Source organism: Callithrix jacchus, chromosome 1, assembly GCF_049354715.1.
Source record: "Callithrix jacchus isolate 240 chromosome 1, calJac240_pri, whole genome shotgun sequence".
Lineage (NCBI taxonomy): Eukaryota > Metazoa > Chordata > Mammalia > Primates > Cebidae > Callithrix > Callithrix jacchus.
In genome coordinates this window covers 147,246,873-147,264,233 of record NC_133502.1, presented here as the reverse complement: position 1 = coordinate 147,264,233, position 17,361 = coordinate 147,246,873, and the positions used below count along the sequence as shown (strand labels likewise).

Sequence of the window (17,361 nt, the reverse complement as noted above, 5' to 3'; positions counted from 1 at the left end):
TAGCTACAATAGCCAAAAGAAGAAACAAACCAAATACCCATCAACTAATTGATATACAACATGTGGTATATCCATACACTGAAGTATTACTCAGCCATCAAAATGACTGAAGTACTCATACATGCTACAACATAAGTGAACCTTGAAAACATGCTAAGTGAAAGAAGCCAGTTACAAAAGACAACATACTGTATGATTCAATATATAAAATATGCAGAATAGGCAAATCTATAAACAGAAAGCAGCAGTTGTTGCTTAGGACTAGGAGTTTGGGGGGAAAGGGGAGTGACTGCTAGTGCCTACAGGGTTTCTCTTTGGAGTGATAAAGATATTCTAAAATTGACTGTAATGTTTGTTGGTTGTACAACTCTGAATATTCTAAAAACCACTGAATTTGAAGTGGGTGAACTGTATGATGTGAATTATAACTCGATAAAACTGCTATAATCAATAACAACAATAATTACAAAGATGGAGCTGGTTAAGATATGAACCAGCACTTATGCTGTATGTAAAGTGGGGAATGGGGGAGCCACTGGGTTGCAAGTGGAAAACTGCTAGAGCAGAGAGCTAAACTGGCATCTGAAATCCTACACGGCACAAAAACTGTAGCATAAAATTGCATAACTAAAACTTAGTATTTAATTTTTCAACTGTAAAACTATCTCATGCAGTCTCCTTATCTCAAGGTCAAATATAATTATTAGATGGCCAGATAACATTTATATAACATGCTGAAGTTTTCAAAGCACTTTCTCATTTGATACTACACATAAAAATATATTCACTTAGACTCGAATTCTGAAACTAAAATCCTCAAAAATCAAAGATTGAATGCTACTTTTAAGAACTGAAAATAAAAAAATCACAGTTTTGTTACAATGACTAGAGAATCTCTAAACAAATTTCCAGATTCCTAGCTCTACTTGAAACTTTGAACTGAAAGATAAAATGTTCTCATCTAAAAATTTTGTTTTAAATATATCCAGTTAGGCTACTTACTATTTTCTTTCTTTTTTTTTTTTTTTTTTTCCTGAGACAGGATCTTACTCTATTACCCAGGTTGAAGTACAGTGGCATGATGTCTGCTCACTGCAGCTTCGACCTCCCAGGCTCAGGTAATTCTCCTACCTCAGTCTCCTGAGTAGCTAGGACTATTGGTGCATGCCGGCATGACCAAATAATTTTTTGTATTTTGGTAGCGATGGGGTTTTGCCATGTTGCCCAGGCTGGCCTTGAACTCCTGAGCTCAAGCGATCTGCCCACCTCAGCCTCCCAAAGTGTTGAGATTATAGGAGTGAGCCACCAGGCTTGGCCTCCACCTTCTATTTTCATAAACATTATTCATGGAAATTTAAAGCTTAAATAATACAACTGCTAATAGAGTTACCTTGGGTACCAACAATCTCCATGTGAAGATGGGCAAGACCACTTGCTGTGGACAGAGCAAGTTTTATCATTCCTTCCACAGTAACTGTGTATCTGTTTAAGTAATCAAAAAGGGATCCATGCTCATGATAATCTGACACCAACCAGAGCTGAGTCCAAGTACCATTGTCTGTAAACAGAATTAACAACATTTTGGTTGGGCTGTAGACCATTTATGATTTATTTGTTCAAAGGTTATCACTTTTTACTCTCAATCCTGAGTCACACACTGCAATATAATGCCACTTAAGTCTGTATTTCCTTCACGTTTTCTTCTACATTCAGTTTATCTTATGTATTATATGCACATCCTTTAGTTCCTCAGAGTAAGTCCCTCTTCTTGAGATAAGGTGAGGATAATTAATCCCATTTAAGAGACAAAGATGGTGACTTTCTTGAGTCTTCACAGATAATTAGTATCAGAGCTGGTGCTCTTAAGTGCCTAGAAAAATCCCTGGGTTGGGTTGGGTGCTCAGTGGCTGCTCCTGGAAGGAAAAAGGAAGGGAACAGAGAAGAAAGGAAGGAGGTGAGAAGTCTCTGGAGCCCAGTGGGGCCACAGGGGGAATGGAAGAGTATGGGACAAAATTGAAAGCGAATTTCGATGAGAAATGACAAGCTTTAGTGACAGATTGCATATACAGTTCACAAAGACGCAAGACAAGATGATTATGATTCCAAGGTTGCTAGCTTAGAAAAACAGAAATAGTGATACCTCTAACACATGGGGAAGCTGAAATAGGAACTGAAATGTCAGGAGAAAAAGCTGGGAAAGCTGGGACTAAACTCAAACAACTAAGAATGCGGGTTCCAAAATTTCCTCTGTAAGCCAATACATGATTTTAAAACATGTTTTCTCATAGGAATAATGGTAAAGCTACTAGCTAGGCTCCTAGGCTAGACTGGTCCACAAAAGTCTAATTTAACCTGGAAGTAGCTAGAAAACCACATATTTAATTAAGCTATGAAGAATGAAAGCATTACAACATTAGGAGACAGCACAATCCAGTAAAAGATGCATGCTTAGAGTCATTCTGACCTGGATTGGAATCCATGGCCTGCCTATTATTGATGCTTTCTTAGCCAACCAGCCTCTGTTTCTCCTTTTATACAACAAGAATAACAGCTTACTTTGTAAGACTGTTAAGTTTTAAAAAACAAAAAACTAGATTCTTTGGGCAAGAAGTACATAGTTTAAACTGTGCTCTTTATTTCCCTGCTGGTTGTAAAACAAAAGAAAAAATCCATATTGACATGAAACAGCTTCTATTTTGAAGGTATTTACTTGAACAAGGAAAGCAACTCCGATTAGAAGAGATTAAGGAATGGGAACTTTTCAGGAGATTTTGGAAGAGACTTCTAGGTACATTTTAAAGGACTTAGTATTTACTTGCCCTTCATGAACTTTATAAACTGATTCTGTCCAAACTAGCACTCTTGCTTTAGGTATACCACTAGCTTAGTTGCATGCCTCTTATCTATTACTGAATTTTGAAAAGTTCACCAGTACAAGAAATAAAGAGGAAGACAGGCAGATGGAAGAAAGGGAGACTGCAGGTTACTGACAAGAAAGGCAGAAGGAAGGTTATATGTAAGGGGTCATACATATAAAGGGCTGCTGGGGGTGGAATTAACTAAATCAGGAGAAGATAAAGAACTGGGATGGAGGAGCTAGGCTCAAAGAAAATATATTAAACTCTGGCAAAGAAGAAAGAAAGGGAGTAGGGAAGAGCCAGTAGGGTCAGCTAGTTCCCATGGTGACCACCAGATGACAGCATCAGCTTGGTTAGAAGTTCAGGGCACAGACTCACCAACATTTTGTGCTGCTGTGTTTGTAACTTGGAATGTGACAAAAACCAGATACCAGGTGAGGTTTAAGCTTTAAAATGCAGATTTAAGAGTTGCCAACATGGCAGAGTTTGCAACCATGAATGTGGGTATGTTCTTAAAGAAGAAATTACCATTTGTAGAATCAGTACCTTCATATGAACCAGTGAGAAGAGTAAGAGTTGAGAAAACAAAGACAACTATAAAGAAATAAGAAGGAACAAATAAAGTCTAGGGTCACCGAACATAGTAAATAAAGAAAAGGTTGTTTTAAGACTTGGGGGAGGAAATAAAAGGTGTCAGAGGCGAAAACGAAAATGAGAACTAAGGATCTGGTCAGACTGATTACTACTTTTGTTTGTTTTATTTTTAACTTAAGTAATATTGCATTGTCATGTGCCATTGATAACCACTACCTACATCAATCATATACATCACTGCCTCGTCGTAATCAAATACTATATACTTCCACATATGATGCAATACGATGTATATAATATCCTTAGTGAGTATTTTGAGAAAACCAATAAAACTCCATTAAGTTTAGCTTTAAATCTAACTACTAGCTTTTAGAAAACACAGAGGAACAAGTTAAGAGACACTATGGAAATTCAATTAGCAAAATCCAGAATGTGATAGGTCCTATAGGACAAACAATCCAATTTCTTCAACAAATAAACTGCAAGAGAAGAAAAAAGATGAAGGGGGATCTAAAGATTTTAAGAGACACAAGAGAAATATCAAACAAATACAACATGTGGACTTAGGATCATAATCTGAATAAATAATTTTTTAAAATAAAAGACAATTACAGAATTTGAACCTAAATGGGATATTTGATAACATTTAAAAAATTAACAATGGTAGTGTGGTTGTTTCATAAAAACATTTCCTCATCATTTGAAGATACAAATTACATTTATAAGTGTTTATGGATGAAAAGATGTTATCTGGGACCAGCTTCAAATAACGCAGTTGGCAGAGTAGGCGGGGCTAGAGATCAATTATGATGGCAGTGACCTGGCCACTGTTAAAGCTGGATGATGAGGGATCACTGTAACTATTCTGCTTTTCCACATATTGGAAATTTTCTACAAATAAGTTAAAAAAAAAAAAAAAAAAAGCAGTACATGCTTGTAAATAAATTTGAAAACCCAGAGAAACTAAAAGAAAAATCTAAAATTCACCCATAATTACCAAGTGAAATTAAAAATTGTTAATATTTGAATAAATAAATATTGCTAAGAAAATGGAAGGTGAGAGAAGGAAAAAGATGACTATAGGTCCAGCCAAGCTAAGCAATAATGACAGCTTTTTTTAAAAAAATAGGAAGGCTGGGAAACACATTTGACTCACAGGTAGGGACAAGTGTGGGGCTGAAGTACAAGTCTCTGACAGAGGCAGTGAAAGTAGGAATTGTGGGCATAAAGGTATTAATAGAAGTTAAGAAAGTGGCAGCAGCAGCAGTCTGAGATCACTGCTTGCAGTCCCCACTCATTTTGACTCCCTACCAACACGGTTCCTTCCTTCTTCAGCATCTGACCCGACGCTGGGCCTCAGGCACCAGCACGATAGGCAAGAAAGCGTCCATACGGTTACAATGGCAGGGTGGCTGAAGAAACCTTTTCTCTCCTTGAGTTTACCAAAAGATTCATCTACTTAGCCCTTGGGAACTCAGAACACTGACAAATTATTTTTACTCTCCTCATAAATAAGGTCAATAGTCTATAAGGAAATGGCTATCTGAGCCCTATTCTCAGAATTTTGAGCAAGTTTATATATTTTTTTTCTATATCATGACTATTCTCAATAACTAACTGCCCTAAACTAAACCAACCAAAGTACATAGCTTTTTAAAATAGCTCTTTCACATTTTATAAAACAATAAGAGATTTTATGAATATGTTATCAAGAGTCAAGAAAATCTTTAAGTTCCTAGTTCTAAAAGTTACTAATATATTGTATTTGACTTAATGGGTCTAATCTATATGACAGGCATTGATTTCTCATCTACTCTGATATTGTTTAGTCACCATATCTGTAAAGACTTGAAGAGATTTTGTTACAGACGAGATAAGGAAAAGCTAACGTTACCGACCTTTATTGTCTGCTGCTATAAATCCCAGGATATTTTCATGACGTAACATTACAGTTTGATAAATCTCTGCCTCACGGAACCATGAACGTTCTTCTCTAGAGGAGAATATCTTAACAGCAACTTCTTCTCCCCTCCACTTTCCTCTCCAAACTTCTCCAAATCGACCTTTGCCAATGCTTTCTTGTAACACAATAGTTCTCGCAATTGTTCTCTGAACAAGCAATGGTAAACCTGAAGATAAAAATAAATAGTACTCAACACAACAGTATTACATGTTTCAAACATCAAGATAGGCACTAATGAGTGATCCAGAAAACTATCCCTTGAGGAACTTATCTCACTGGGGAGTTATGTATTACATTTGTAATAAAATAACTAATTTTAAAAAATAAGATAATAAATATAATAAAAGAATCCAGAAACTCCTGCTAAAGAGTCAAGGTAGGCTTTGTAAAAGGAACTTGAATTTTGACTATCCCTTAAGTACGGTGGTTAGGTAGGAAGAATGTGCATCAAAGGTAGAAGGAAATGAATGACACATGTTTAGGGAACCAGCTTGGGTAATCAAAGAGAGGATATATGTGGCAAAGCAGTGAAAGAGAAGGTAAACGGTTACCAGAAGATAAAGAGTACTGTATATCAAGCTCAAAATAACCAATAAGAGCTTTAGGTAACAGAGGAACCTTTAAAGATTTCTGAGGAAAAGGGCCATGGCTGGGAGTGAGATAATTTCAAAATCTTATTTTAGAAAGATGAGTCCGGTAATGGTTTCACTGATGGGGGGAAAAAAGGATGTGAACACAGAAACACAGAAGCAAATTCTGGCTTTTTAATAAATCAGTAATAATCACCACACAAACTATTCAAGGCAAGCAATTTACTTGCTAACAACTGGCTACTAGTATCTTACAGAACAATCCCAAGTAACTTACCTTGGTAATGGAGCAGTTTTTCCACTAACTGAACTTGGCTTTCTCCAAAATATGCATTTTTAAGTATTGCCATACTTATTTCATTTAAAAGGATTTACTACCTACCTGCAACATTAAAGTGTCACTATATGTGAGACTATCACTCAATATCCTATCCCCCATCTGACAAGTGTCATTTTAAATTACACTGACACTAACAAAGAAAATCCAGTGTTCATCATGCTCCACACTAGTATCTTATTTATACCATCTATGTACACATAAATTTGTGTCATTTATAATTTATACTAAAAGCTGCTTGGTAGATCAAATTAACCCAATGATAGTAAATGAAATTATCTGATCTGTTTGGTTCCCTGACGTGAAATGCTTATAAATCCGTATGTTAAATCTTCAAAGCAATCAGAAGCTCTTCTTCTCTCATCTTTAAGTTTCTCAAATGGGTTCCTTTATTCCTCTTGCTCTACCCTCCCTACCTCCTGCAAAGCAGTTAGCAGTCTAACTATAAATAATTGTTTGTGTTTATAAGGAGACTGCTAGTTAGATCTGTCAGAAATCCTTACTTGAATCAAGGAGCTCTTTTGTACTAGGAATAATCAATTCTAATTACGTTTTTTGGTGTAGATACTAATTTAAACATGTCTAAAAGCCTTGTAGAGGGCCACACCACAGACTCAAAACTATACTTAAGAGTTAATTCCAGGAGACGAATCTGGAAATTGCAAAGGCCAGCAATAAAAAAGAAAAAGGAATCACAAACACAAAGTCGGAAAACACCTGACAGGTTCAGGACTTATGTAAATGGTATGGTCAAGAAAGGCCAACAGGATGAGAAAAGTTTTTGTCTTCCCCTTTATCACTGGATTCTAGATATAGAATTAAAATTAAAAAGCAAATCTTGATCCATTATATTATCTATATTAGATTACTTCATATGAATAGTTGAGCATTTAAAAAAGGTAACAGTTGACCAGGCACAGTGACTCACAGCTGTAATTCCAGCACTCTGGGAGGCCAAGGCGGTACTTGACATCAGGAGTCTGAGACCAGCCTGGCCAACACGGTGAAGCATGGTGTCTGCTAAATATACAAAAGTTAACTAGGCGTGGTGGCACACACCTGTAATCCCAGCTACTTGGGAGGCTGAGGCAGGAGAATCACTTGAACCTGGGAGATGAAGGCTGCAGAGAGCTGAGCTCATGCCACTGCACTCCAGCCTGGGCAACAGAGAGAGACTCCTGTCTCAAAAAAAAAAAAAAGTAACCATTTTCTTCTAAAGACAAAACCGAACAAGCCTAATTTACATCTCTATATTTTCTGCTCTACTCTTTTGCACCTTTAGAACTGTTGGAGAGAAAACTTCAAAAGGGAAAAAGGGGCTGTGCAGCTTCACATTAGGTGAACAGGAAATAAGACCTGAACAACATGCACATATTACAAGCGCTCATAAGCTGCCCAAGCTATAGCAAACACTGGCCTAGGAGACTCACTTTCAAAAGCTGGCACATATGCACATGTGCACACTCACACACTTGGGATACAGCTGTCAGAACCCGGCTCTTCATTGTATTCCCTGAAGTCCCCAAGCTAAAAGCACAGTCTTTAGAGGTAGAGATAGGGCCTTTCCTTAATTATGGTCATGGTACTAAGTAATACACACATGAATTCAGAATGTGAAATGGTTATATCTTTTTCTCAATTAATAAAAGAACTAAAACAAAGTATTATAAACACACATTTTACTTATTCACAGGCACTAGTCTCATGCCTAAGGTGGCATTAAGGATTTATAATGAATAGAAAGGAAACAGATGGCATTTTCTGCTATATTCAACAGAAGATGACTTCTGCCTAGATAGGTTTGGAAGGAATTCAGTACACAATGAACTATGACAGGCAAAGGAGGCCTTAAACTAAGTTTTGTACAATGCAGTCAACTGATACTGTATGTGAGATTTTTCCTCCAAATATGTTTTCAGTAAGAGTAACACTTGCCATTTGGACATAACTTTACAATTTACCAAGCGCTTTCATGCAAACATTTTGTCTCATTTGAACTCACAACAATCCAATGATGAGCACAAAGCAGAGTCCAACACTTTCATTTTAAAGATGAAATAACTCAAGCATGAGACACTGGTTAACTGCCCAAAGCTAAAGAGCTAGCAAGCAATGAAGACAATTTTGCAGGGTAAGGCATAAAGGAGGGAGAGAAGCTTTCAGACAACAGACAGCTATGGTCTCTGATGGATCTAGAAATATATATAAAATGGAAACAGAATAATATCATTCTTTTTCATGTTTATATCTTAAAAGGTAAGTGAAAATATTCTTATTCAGTAATCAACTGCCACCCACCTACCAATTCCTTTAATCCAGTGGGCTTATTCCACTGTGGCAAGGCATGAGCTGCTGTGTCTTCCCAGAGTAGAAGTTGAGCAACAAGAGAATAGGTCTGAGGAATTAATTCCAAATGATCTGTAGCCATCCTGATTTTCTGACTCTGGTCCTTGCTTATCACAGTTTTGGGCAGGACTACTTCTAGAAGAGCAAAATCTTCCTTGGAAAATCTGAACCAGGAATAAATGGGAAGCCCCAGGAAAGCTATTAAAATAACCTCTCTCCATCATTCCTGCCCAAAGACACCTTCAGTACTAAGACTGCTCCATCTAAGTCCAAACTCTCATTGCCTTCCTTACACAACTGTCTCAGGAGTCTCTAAAGTTGCCTTCTGGGACTGGGGCTCAAGTATGTATCCTAGCAGTCAAGTAGAGAGCTCTCTTATTAAATACATATGGTCAAATCCTACAGAAGAATAATTCAGGTAATACAATCAGTTTCTTCATTCGTAAATGAATGGATATGCATACATACCAATATATATTCATTTCCTTAAAATAAATAGACATTTGTCATTACATGAGCTTTCTGCAACATTAGATGTGGTTTTTGCTTCAGAATTATATTCTTAGCCAGTCACAACTTCTGCTTTAATATTCCTTTAATATCATTCGATTATAAAACTAGCATTTTTTTTTTTGAGTCAGAGACTCATGCTGTTGCCCAGGCTGGAGTGCAGTGGTGTGATCTTGGCTCACTGCAATCGCCGCCTCCCAGGTTCAAGTGATTCTCCTGCCTCAGTCTCCCGAGTAGCTGGGACTACAAGTGCATGCCACCATACCTGGCTAATTTTTTTGCATTTTTAGTAGAGATGGGGTTTCACCAAAATTAGTGAAATTTTCATTACATATGCTTTCCAAATTTTCACTTCACTCCTGAATTTAGCCCTTATTTGAAGATGATTCATACTTTTCAAAGGACAGTATATATCTCATTTAAAAGTCTTAACAAACCATTTGAAGTGTTTTTATCAACAGTATGGGTTCCATATTTTTGATGAGGAAACAGAAGCCGAAAGAGGAAACATGTTTTAACCAAGATTATATAGCCAATCTATGACAAAACTTGCCTTGGAAACTAGATTCTATTTATTCTTAGTCAAGTATCAAATTCTAAAAACATACGAGGTAGGAGTGTTCCTTAATAGTCTTCCAAACCTCATGCAAGAAAAAGTAAAAGATAGCAGCCCTTCAGTTTAAACATGAAGCACTGCTATGCCAAAATCCACCCTGGGATGACTGACAATTAGCTCTCCAAAATATCAACAAACAGAACTGAGAAAGGCAAACCTCATTAGGGGCCAAAACTACCTTAAATAAGAAGGTGGCTAGACATTTTTCTGAAGTGAGAAAATGACATAAGAGTTCATTAGTTTAATTTTTTAAAATGAGGCCTGTACTAAAGACAATTTCATATAATGTTTAAAAAGCAAATAACCTTCACAATTCAGAATACATTTCTGTCATGCCTGTTTTCAAATATAAACATCAAGCTGCTAAATAATCCTGAATAGAATGGGTTAGCTGCAAATGGTTTGAAGATCTTAAACTTCAGCTTCATCTGTATGAGAATAATTGTTTCTATCCTTTCTACCTCACAGTGATGAAAAGCAAATTTGATGATACCGGTGAGAATGCTTTGAAATTTATACCAACATGGAGCTCTACTTACTCATTTTAACAGTTAAAGTAAGTTCCAATCTATTTTAAACTAGCCACAGGCATATATATAGCAAGCTTAAAGATTTTTATTAGGTTCAAACCTGTAATATTATTTATCTCACATTTTAACAACTTGGCTTATTAAAAAAACTAATAAAATAAATACCCCTTAATTTTTAAAAGACTTGTTAGGAAAAAGGAGAAACAATTACATTACCTGAGCCAGAACCTGACGTTGTCATATCATAAATTAAGTCTTTCAATGTAGTACCCTCTGAAATAAAAGGGCGATCTAATGAAGGATCCTCTTCATTAGGCACTCGATGGTGAATGACTGTGCGGTTGTGGCAGATATAGACCATCAACATGAGTGAGACGCAGACGAAGCACACCGGTCCAGCAATGACAGCTGCCAGTTCCACGGGACCAAGGCCAGGTGATGGCTTCACTGAAAAAGGGCCTTGAGTGAAACAAACATCAACAACAACAAAACACTGTAGGTGGCAACCCCCATTTTCCTAATCCTACACAATTCCTGCAGCTGGCCACTGCCACCACTTAGCCGAAGAGCCTCATTACAACAGCTTATAGGGCTCAAACCCAGAACAAGTGAATCATTCAGTCTTCTCCCACTAGGCCTCCTTTTATGAACACCAGCTCTGTCAGTACCCACTTACTCTTCCTGTATTCTTCAGCCATCATCACAAGGTCAGCTGTCACCAATATTATAGGACCTTCCTCACTTATCATATTAGGTTACTAATACCAATACTCAATAATCAGGTTATTGGTATTAGTAATTAATAATTAGTAGTTAATACTCATTAACATCTCCTTAATAATCATCTTGTTTTTTTAAAGTATGTCTGGCTTGTCTTCTTGTTCTAAGGCCAGTACATGCCCATGGCAGGGGAAAAGAAAAACCCGAACAACAAAAAAAATCAAAACAAACAAAAAACCCAAAACACATACATCTTCATCACTCCCAAACAACTCACATTTTAGTATATATCTCTACTAATTTTTTTTTTTGAGATGGAGTTTCACTCTTGTTGCCCAGGCTAGAGTGCAGTGGCGCAATCTCAGCTCATTGCAATCTCCGCCTCCCAGGTTCAAGGGATTCTCTTGCCTAAGTAGCTAGGATTACAGTCACGCACCACCACACCTGGCTAATTTTTGTATCTTGGTAGAGATGGGGTTTCACCATGTTGGTCAGGCTGGTCTCAAACTCCTGACCTCAAGTGATCCACCCACCTTGGCCTCCCAAAGTGCTGAGATACAGGTGTGAGCCACTGTGCCCAGCCCATTTCTCCACCAATTTTTTTAAAGGCAAAACACATCCTTTGTTTTTTTAACAGAGTTTTCATATATATATATATACATATGTATATATATATTATTTTAACCTCCTGGACTTTTAAGTCCAGATCATTTTCTTGTAACTTCTACTAATAATTAAGATTTTCTGGTTGTTTCGGAACATTACAATTATTTTGACATTCATCCTGAGCCTTACTGGTTTACTGCTTACCACCACTTCATTCATATCACATCTTTCCCATTCTTGAGATCTTTAGTAGATTAATCTCTTATCACACAGAATCCTATTTCTAGTAATTTCTTTCAGGAAGAGTCTATGGGTCCTTGTACACTGAACTTAGTTGTGGCAAGAAAGCTGTTGCCTTTCTATATGAAAAATCTTGGCCTATTTCAAGAATTTTGGGTAACAGCAAGAATGTTCCGTTTGCCCTCTGATATTTAAGCAAAAAATGTGAATTTTTTTTTTTTTGCCTCTTACAGGTAACCAATGTTTATGTGTGTTAAATGCTTACATAATTCTTTTATTCTTGAAATTGATAATTTTTATTATATGTGTTTGTATTAATATTTTTCACTAATTCTGTGTGGTATTCTGTCTTCTTTCTTGTCTCATGCCTTTTTCTAGAATTCTGATAATAAGCATATTGGATAGTCTAAATCTGTTCCCTATAACTCTTAATATGCTCACCAACTGTCTTTTCTCTGAATTGTAACACAATTTCTTAAGCTTGTCCCAAACTTGACTATAAAATTATAGCATCTGGTCTGTTGTTTGCTCTCAATAGTGCATTTTTAAAAACATTCATCAGTTGGACTTTTCCTCTGAAAGCAACCTTTAACAACTGTGAAATGTTCTCATTTCATAGTCAATAACTGAAAATAGACCTTAAACTGTTTGAAACTTCTTCCCTATCATGTGGTAAGCCTAGTTCTTAGGATGACATCTAATCTATGTAGTTCAGACTACTTCTTTTGAACTCCTAACTTTTCATTGGTAATTTTTTTGTTTGCCTATCTTAGAGCTGGAAATGAGAAGTGTATATATGTTCATTAGAAACATAAGAGGTGAAGTGACTTCTTCACAAGGTTTTGCAAATCTCTACTCAGATATTTTGAGCTCAAATGACGGAACTGGGAAATTCTGGAACTATCCTTTTCTTTGCCACATTGTAACTCCAGATGCCTTCATCAAAGTCACAAAGATATTACAGTCTGACCAGCCCTTACCACAGGGAGCTGCATTATCATAATGAACAGGTGGAGGGCTGCCTCCCTTCTGAAACCAAGAGGACTGGCCTTTTCCTTCTGTGCTACAGCAATGCTTCCTCTTTTAATCAGCACAAGGCCTAGACCAACTCTGAGTGGAAAGTGAGTAACTGTGTCTACTCCTCTGAGAACTGAAGCCAGATACTTCCTAAAAGGGAACTGAGAGTTTGCCCCATACCCTAACTTTCCCCTAGTCCCTCATCTAAGTTATTGGGTAGATTTTTCAATGACTAACCTTTCTTATATGAGTAGTCAATTCTTCACTAGTCTGGTGTTATCTGTGCTGTGTAAATTGCAGAAGTTCCTCAAAAGTGTTGGCATGTGGGTGGCATTCTACCATTAATTCTACTAGCATTAATATAGGTTGCCCTCATTTTTACATTCCTTTAGGATCTGGGGAAAGTGGTAAGAGTGATACACATGTGCTCACACTTTCATCTTAAACCAGAATCTTGAAACTAAGAAGTTTATGAAGCTTTCGAATTGTTGGTTCTGCCAGGAAATTTTATTTGTGTTATTTTAGAAGAGATGGGGTTTCTCCATGTTGGCCAGGCTGGTCTCGAGCTTCTGGCCTCAAGTCATCTGCCCAGCTCACCCTCTCAAAGTGCTGGGATTACAGGTGTGAGCCACTGCACCCAGCTCTAGGAAATTTTAAATGTAAACTACAGGTGAAGGACCAAAAATCTAGAAATTATGTAAAATTAATTTATGCATAGACCATAAAATAAGCTGAAATTGCAAAATAAAAGCATCTAGACCGTTTAATGCTGCTCTGAATCCCCACTCATTAAACTGCTGTTGATTGCTTTAAAAGATAGGAGTATTATATAAGGAAGAAGAAATCCACTCTGAGAAGAAGGTAGAGACAATCTGAAGATGTCGTTGTGGACTTTGTCAGAATTTGCTTTTATCTATCCTTTTAGGTATAACAGACCTCAGAGAAAGTCCACCTTGGAACCACCTTCTTAAACAACACATATCCAGGAGGCAGGATCTTGGCTACTCCTGTAAGTCTATAACAATGGACAAGTCACTTCTTTCCTCCTCTTGCCTCTAAACTGAACAAGTTGGATTAGACAATTTCTATGATCCCTTCTAGTTCTAAAATCACAAAGTATGAAGAGTTTTTCTTGTAATATCTAGGCAAAAAATTTTATACAACAACTTACCAGTAGTTGGAAGTTCTATTTTATTGCAATGGTCCTGATTGCAGCAATATGTTGTAGTCACAGACCCAGTTTTTGAAGAGGGTGCACATACAAATGGCCTATCTCGAGGAATTAAGTCAGTTTCAGCTATACACATGGTGTTGTGTATAACTTTGTCTGTGGTCTCCGTGACAGAGACAAAGCAGAGCCCATCTGTCACACAAGTAAAATTGTCTTTTGTACAGAGGTGGCAGAAACACTGTAATGCTGGAAAAGAGAAAGATTCTATTAGAAAAAACTCAAAATTAACAGTTTGAAATTATCGAATATTCACTCTAATAATACATTCTTGATTTTATCACAACATTTATATGCACTGTTCAAAAAATAACTATTTGTTGCTCTTAGAAATTTCAAATTCTATTAAGAACCACATACATGTAGAAGCCTGAAATGTAGCAACACTTGGACCCAGGTTTCTTCCTAAAGGTTTTTGCTTTCAAGTATAGAAAAATTTTGTTACAGGCAATTTCATCAAAGCAAGGCAAGCATTTGCCTTCCCATTAGAAACAAAGTACATTTAAATTTGTAAGGTTATATATATATATTTTAAGCCAGCCCCAAACTAAGCATTCACATACTCCTCCTTTGAACAGCAATGTGTGAAAACACTACCATCCATTAACTGTAGGCTAATGCCATTTCAGTTGGTTTCTGGGTAATGGAGTAACGGAAACAGATTTGTACTGAGCCAGACACTCTCTATTCTCCTTGGTGCAAACCCTAAAAAAGACATGTATATTCTGGCCAGAACTGGGGCATTCTCTTAGTGAAGCCAGGCAGACTACGCCAGTAACAATATATAAATGCTCCAAGCACACAGGCAAGCTAACTACAGAAATGACTAGCAGCAAAACACTAGCTTCATACCCACTTATATCTACTTGATCTTTATGGCTTAACCCCAGGAGTGAACTCTTTAAGGAAGCCTTCTAAACATCACCAACACCTTCCCATATACCCAGATACACCCATCTTCAACCATGCTCTCTGATTAAGTGCTAAAACACACACTGCTTACCAGAATTGCTAGTTTTGTTTTTCTCTCTCCTATGAAACTGTAAACTCCATGAAGCCAGATACCTGTATTAGTCATTTCTGTGTATCTGCCATCTAATACCATGCCTGATACACAGAAGCATCCAAAAAATACTTGTTGAATCACAATGATAGAATGGGTATATAATTTCACCATGGTCTCATGAAATTGCAAAGCAAAGACAGTCTTAAATCCAAACGTTTCAATTACTTGTCGGCAAGAGAAAAAAAAAGGAGTCTCGGTATGTGGAATGGCCATCTATGAGGAGAGCAGGGAGGTCCACTGTATCTAGAAAAGGAGTGGCTAGGTAGACAGAGGCAGGATAGAGAAAGCTAACTCCCTGAACAGCTAACTTGCTGTACAAGGAAGGGTTAACTCAGCAGGACTGAGTTGCTCAAACCCTGCACATTCCCAAGAAAGACCTGTCTTTATAACTGGCTTTGGCTGGCTCCTGGTAGACAAGCTCTAAATTTATGGAATATTCTCCCTGACAAGAATATTTCTATATGCCTGAGGCCTTGGGTTACATGGTACCAATTTTGCCAGATAGCTTATTCTAACAATGTTACAGTGAACACCTATTACTGGGGGGCTGGGTGAGGGAAGTCTGAGGAGCTGAAGCCTGTCACGAAGGTGCTGCAAGCCTAAGCGACTGACCAACAATAAAAACCCTGGACACCAAGGCTCAAGTGAGCTTCCCTGGTTCACAACTTCATGCATGTTGTCACACGTTTTTGAGAGACTTAAGGCAATCTACACTATTCTACTGGAATGGGACACCTGGAAACGTGTGCCTGATTTCTCCTAGACTTCACTCCGGGTGCCTTTTCCTTTTGCTGATGTTAATCTGTCTGGTTTTGCTGTAATAAACTATAACCATGACTATAATAGCTTTTCTGAGTCCTGTGAGTCCTTCTGGCAAATCAAGTGTGAGGGTGACCCTGGAGACTCCCAACTCACTTGCTAAACTCAAATTCAGGAATGTCAGGTTCTCCTCAAGTAGTTGTTTCTTGGTTGCTGCTTAATTCACACACTTGTCTATTATCTTTACAGACCAGTAAGGTTTTACCTTAATCATTATTAAAAATGCTTTATTCATAAACACATCAGGTATTTGCTTCCTAAGTATGAAAGAAACAGAAGAAAATTTTAAGAGACACAATCATAATATATTTAAAAACTGCTAAAAGAGATAGTAATTATTCATGACAATGTGTGATGGTGATGGCTATCTGGGTATAATTTCCTAAGGAGGAATTCTGAACCAGGAATTCATGGACTGGCTTCAAAGGTTGAATTCCATAAAACTATAAGCCTAATGTTATATGTATTTTCATTTTCACGGAAAAGCTTTCAAAATAACTCACAAAGGAGTCTGTGACCCACAAAGCATTAAACTATCACCATAGGAGACTGTCATAATTCTCTCCTAAATCCTCTTTACTCATGATTAGTCATTCAACCCATGTTTTCTAGGCATTACTTTTTTTTTTTTTTTTTTGAGCTCTTGTTACCCAGGCTGGAGTGCAATGGCACGATCTCGGCTCACCGCAACCTCCGCCTCCTGGGTTCAGGTAATTCTCCTGCCTCAGCCTCCTGAGTAACTGGGATTACAGGCACACACCACCATGCCCAGCTAATTTTTTGTATTTTTAGTAGAGACGGGGTTTCACCTTGTTGACCAGGATGGTCTTGATCTCTTGACCTCGTGATCCACCCGCCTCGGCCTCCCAAAGTGCTGGGATTACAGGCGTGAGCCACTGCGCCCGGCTTCTAAGCATTACTTTTATCAGTTCCTCTACCAAAAGCTTAGTATACAAAGATTAATAACTAATGGTCACCGCCCTTGAAGAGCTCCAATGACAACTGAAGCAGAACACTGTAATACAATGTGGCAACCACTCTACATAAAAAATACTGCCATGAATACTCTCCCAGTTCTCAGATCACCAGGGCTCCCCTATGTTTATGAAATAAGGGCTAAACACCTGGCCTAACAAGACTTTTAGTTTGGGGCTCCAATTTACTTCTCACATGACAAATGCTATCTAGGGCCACACACCTCTCACCATTATAATAGTGTCTTTCATGACTGTGGTCTTTACATATACCATCTCTCTGTCTAGTTTAAACCTATCTTCTTATCTGACTCATCCTTTAAGACTCTATTCTAATAGGATCTTTT

The 17,361-nt window shown here is 37.5% G+C and overlaps 1 protein-coding gene across 7 annotated transcripts in view; it reads right to left on the bottom strand.

Moving 5' to 3' along the window:
• The window catches only part of TGFBR1 (transforming growth factor beta receptor 1), a 51,830-nt gene that overhangs the window by 10,389 nt on the left and 24,080 nt on the right, over nucleotides 1-17,361 (bottom strand). For 3 of the 7 annotated variants that reach the window (XM_054258248.2, XM_009000138.5, XM_009000145.5), the window contains exons 2-5: nucleotides 14,099-14,344; nucleotides 10,561-10,803; nucleotides 5,351-5,581; nucleotides 1,391-1,558 (exon numbers count right to left, since the gene is read on the bottom strand). In XM_054258248.2, the coding sequence (XP_054114223.1) occupies nucleotides 1,391-1,558; nucleotides 5,351-5,581; nucleotides 10,561-10,803; nucleotides 14,099-14,234 (778 nt within the window). In that variant the 5' untranslated portion in view covers nucleotides 14,235-14,344. Of the gene's footprint in view, nucleotides 1-1,390; nucleotides 1,559-5,350; nucleotides 5,582-10,560; nucleotides 10,804-14,098; nucleotides 14,345-16,136; nucleotides 16,298-17,361 lie in introns of all 7 variants that reach the window. The other 4 variants (XM_009000155.5, XM_002743147.6, XM_078373250.1 and 1 more) reach the window with 2 other exon arrangements.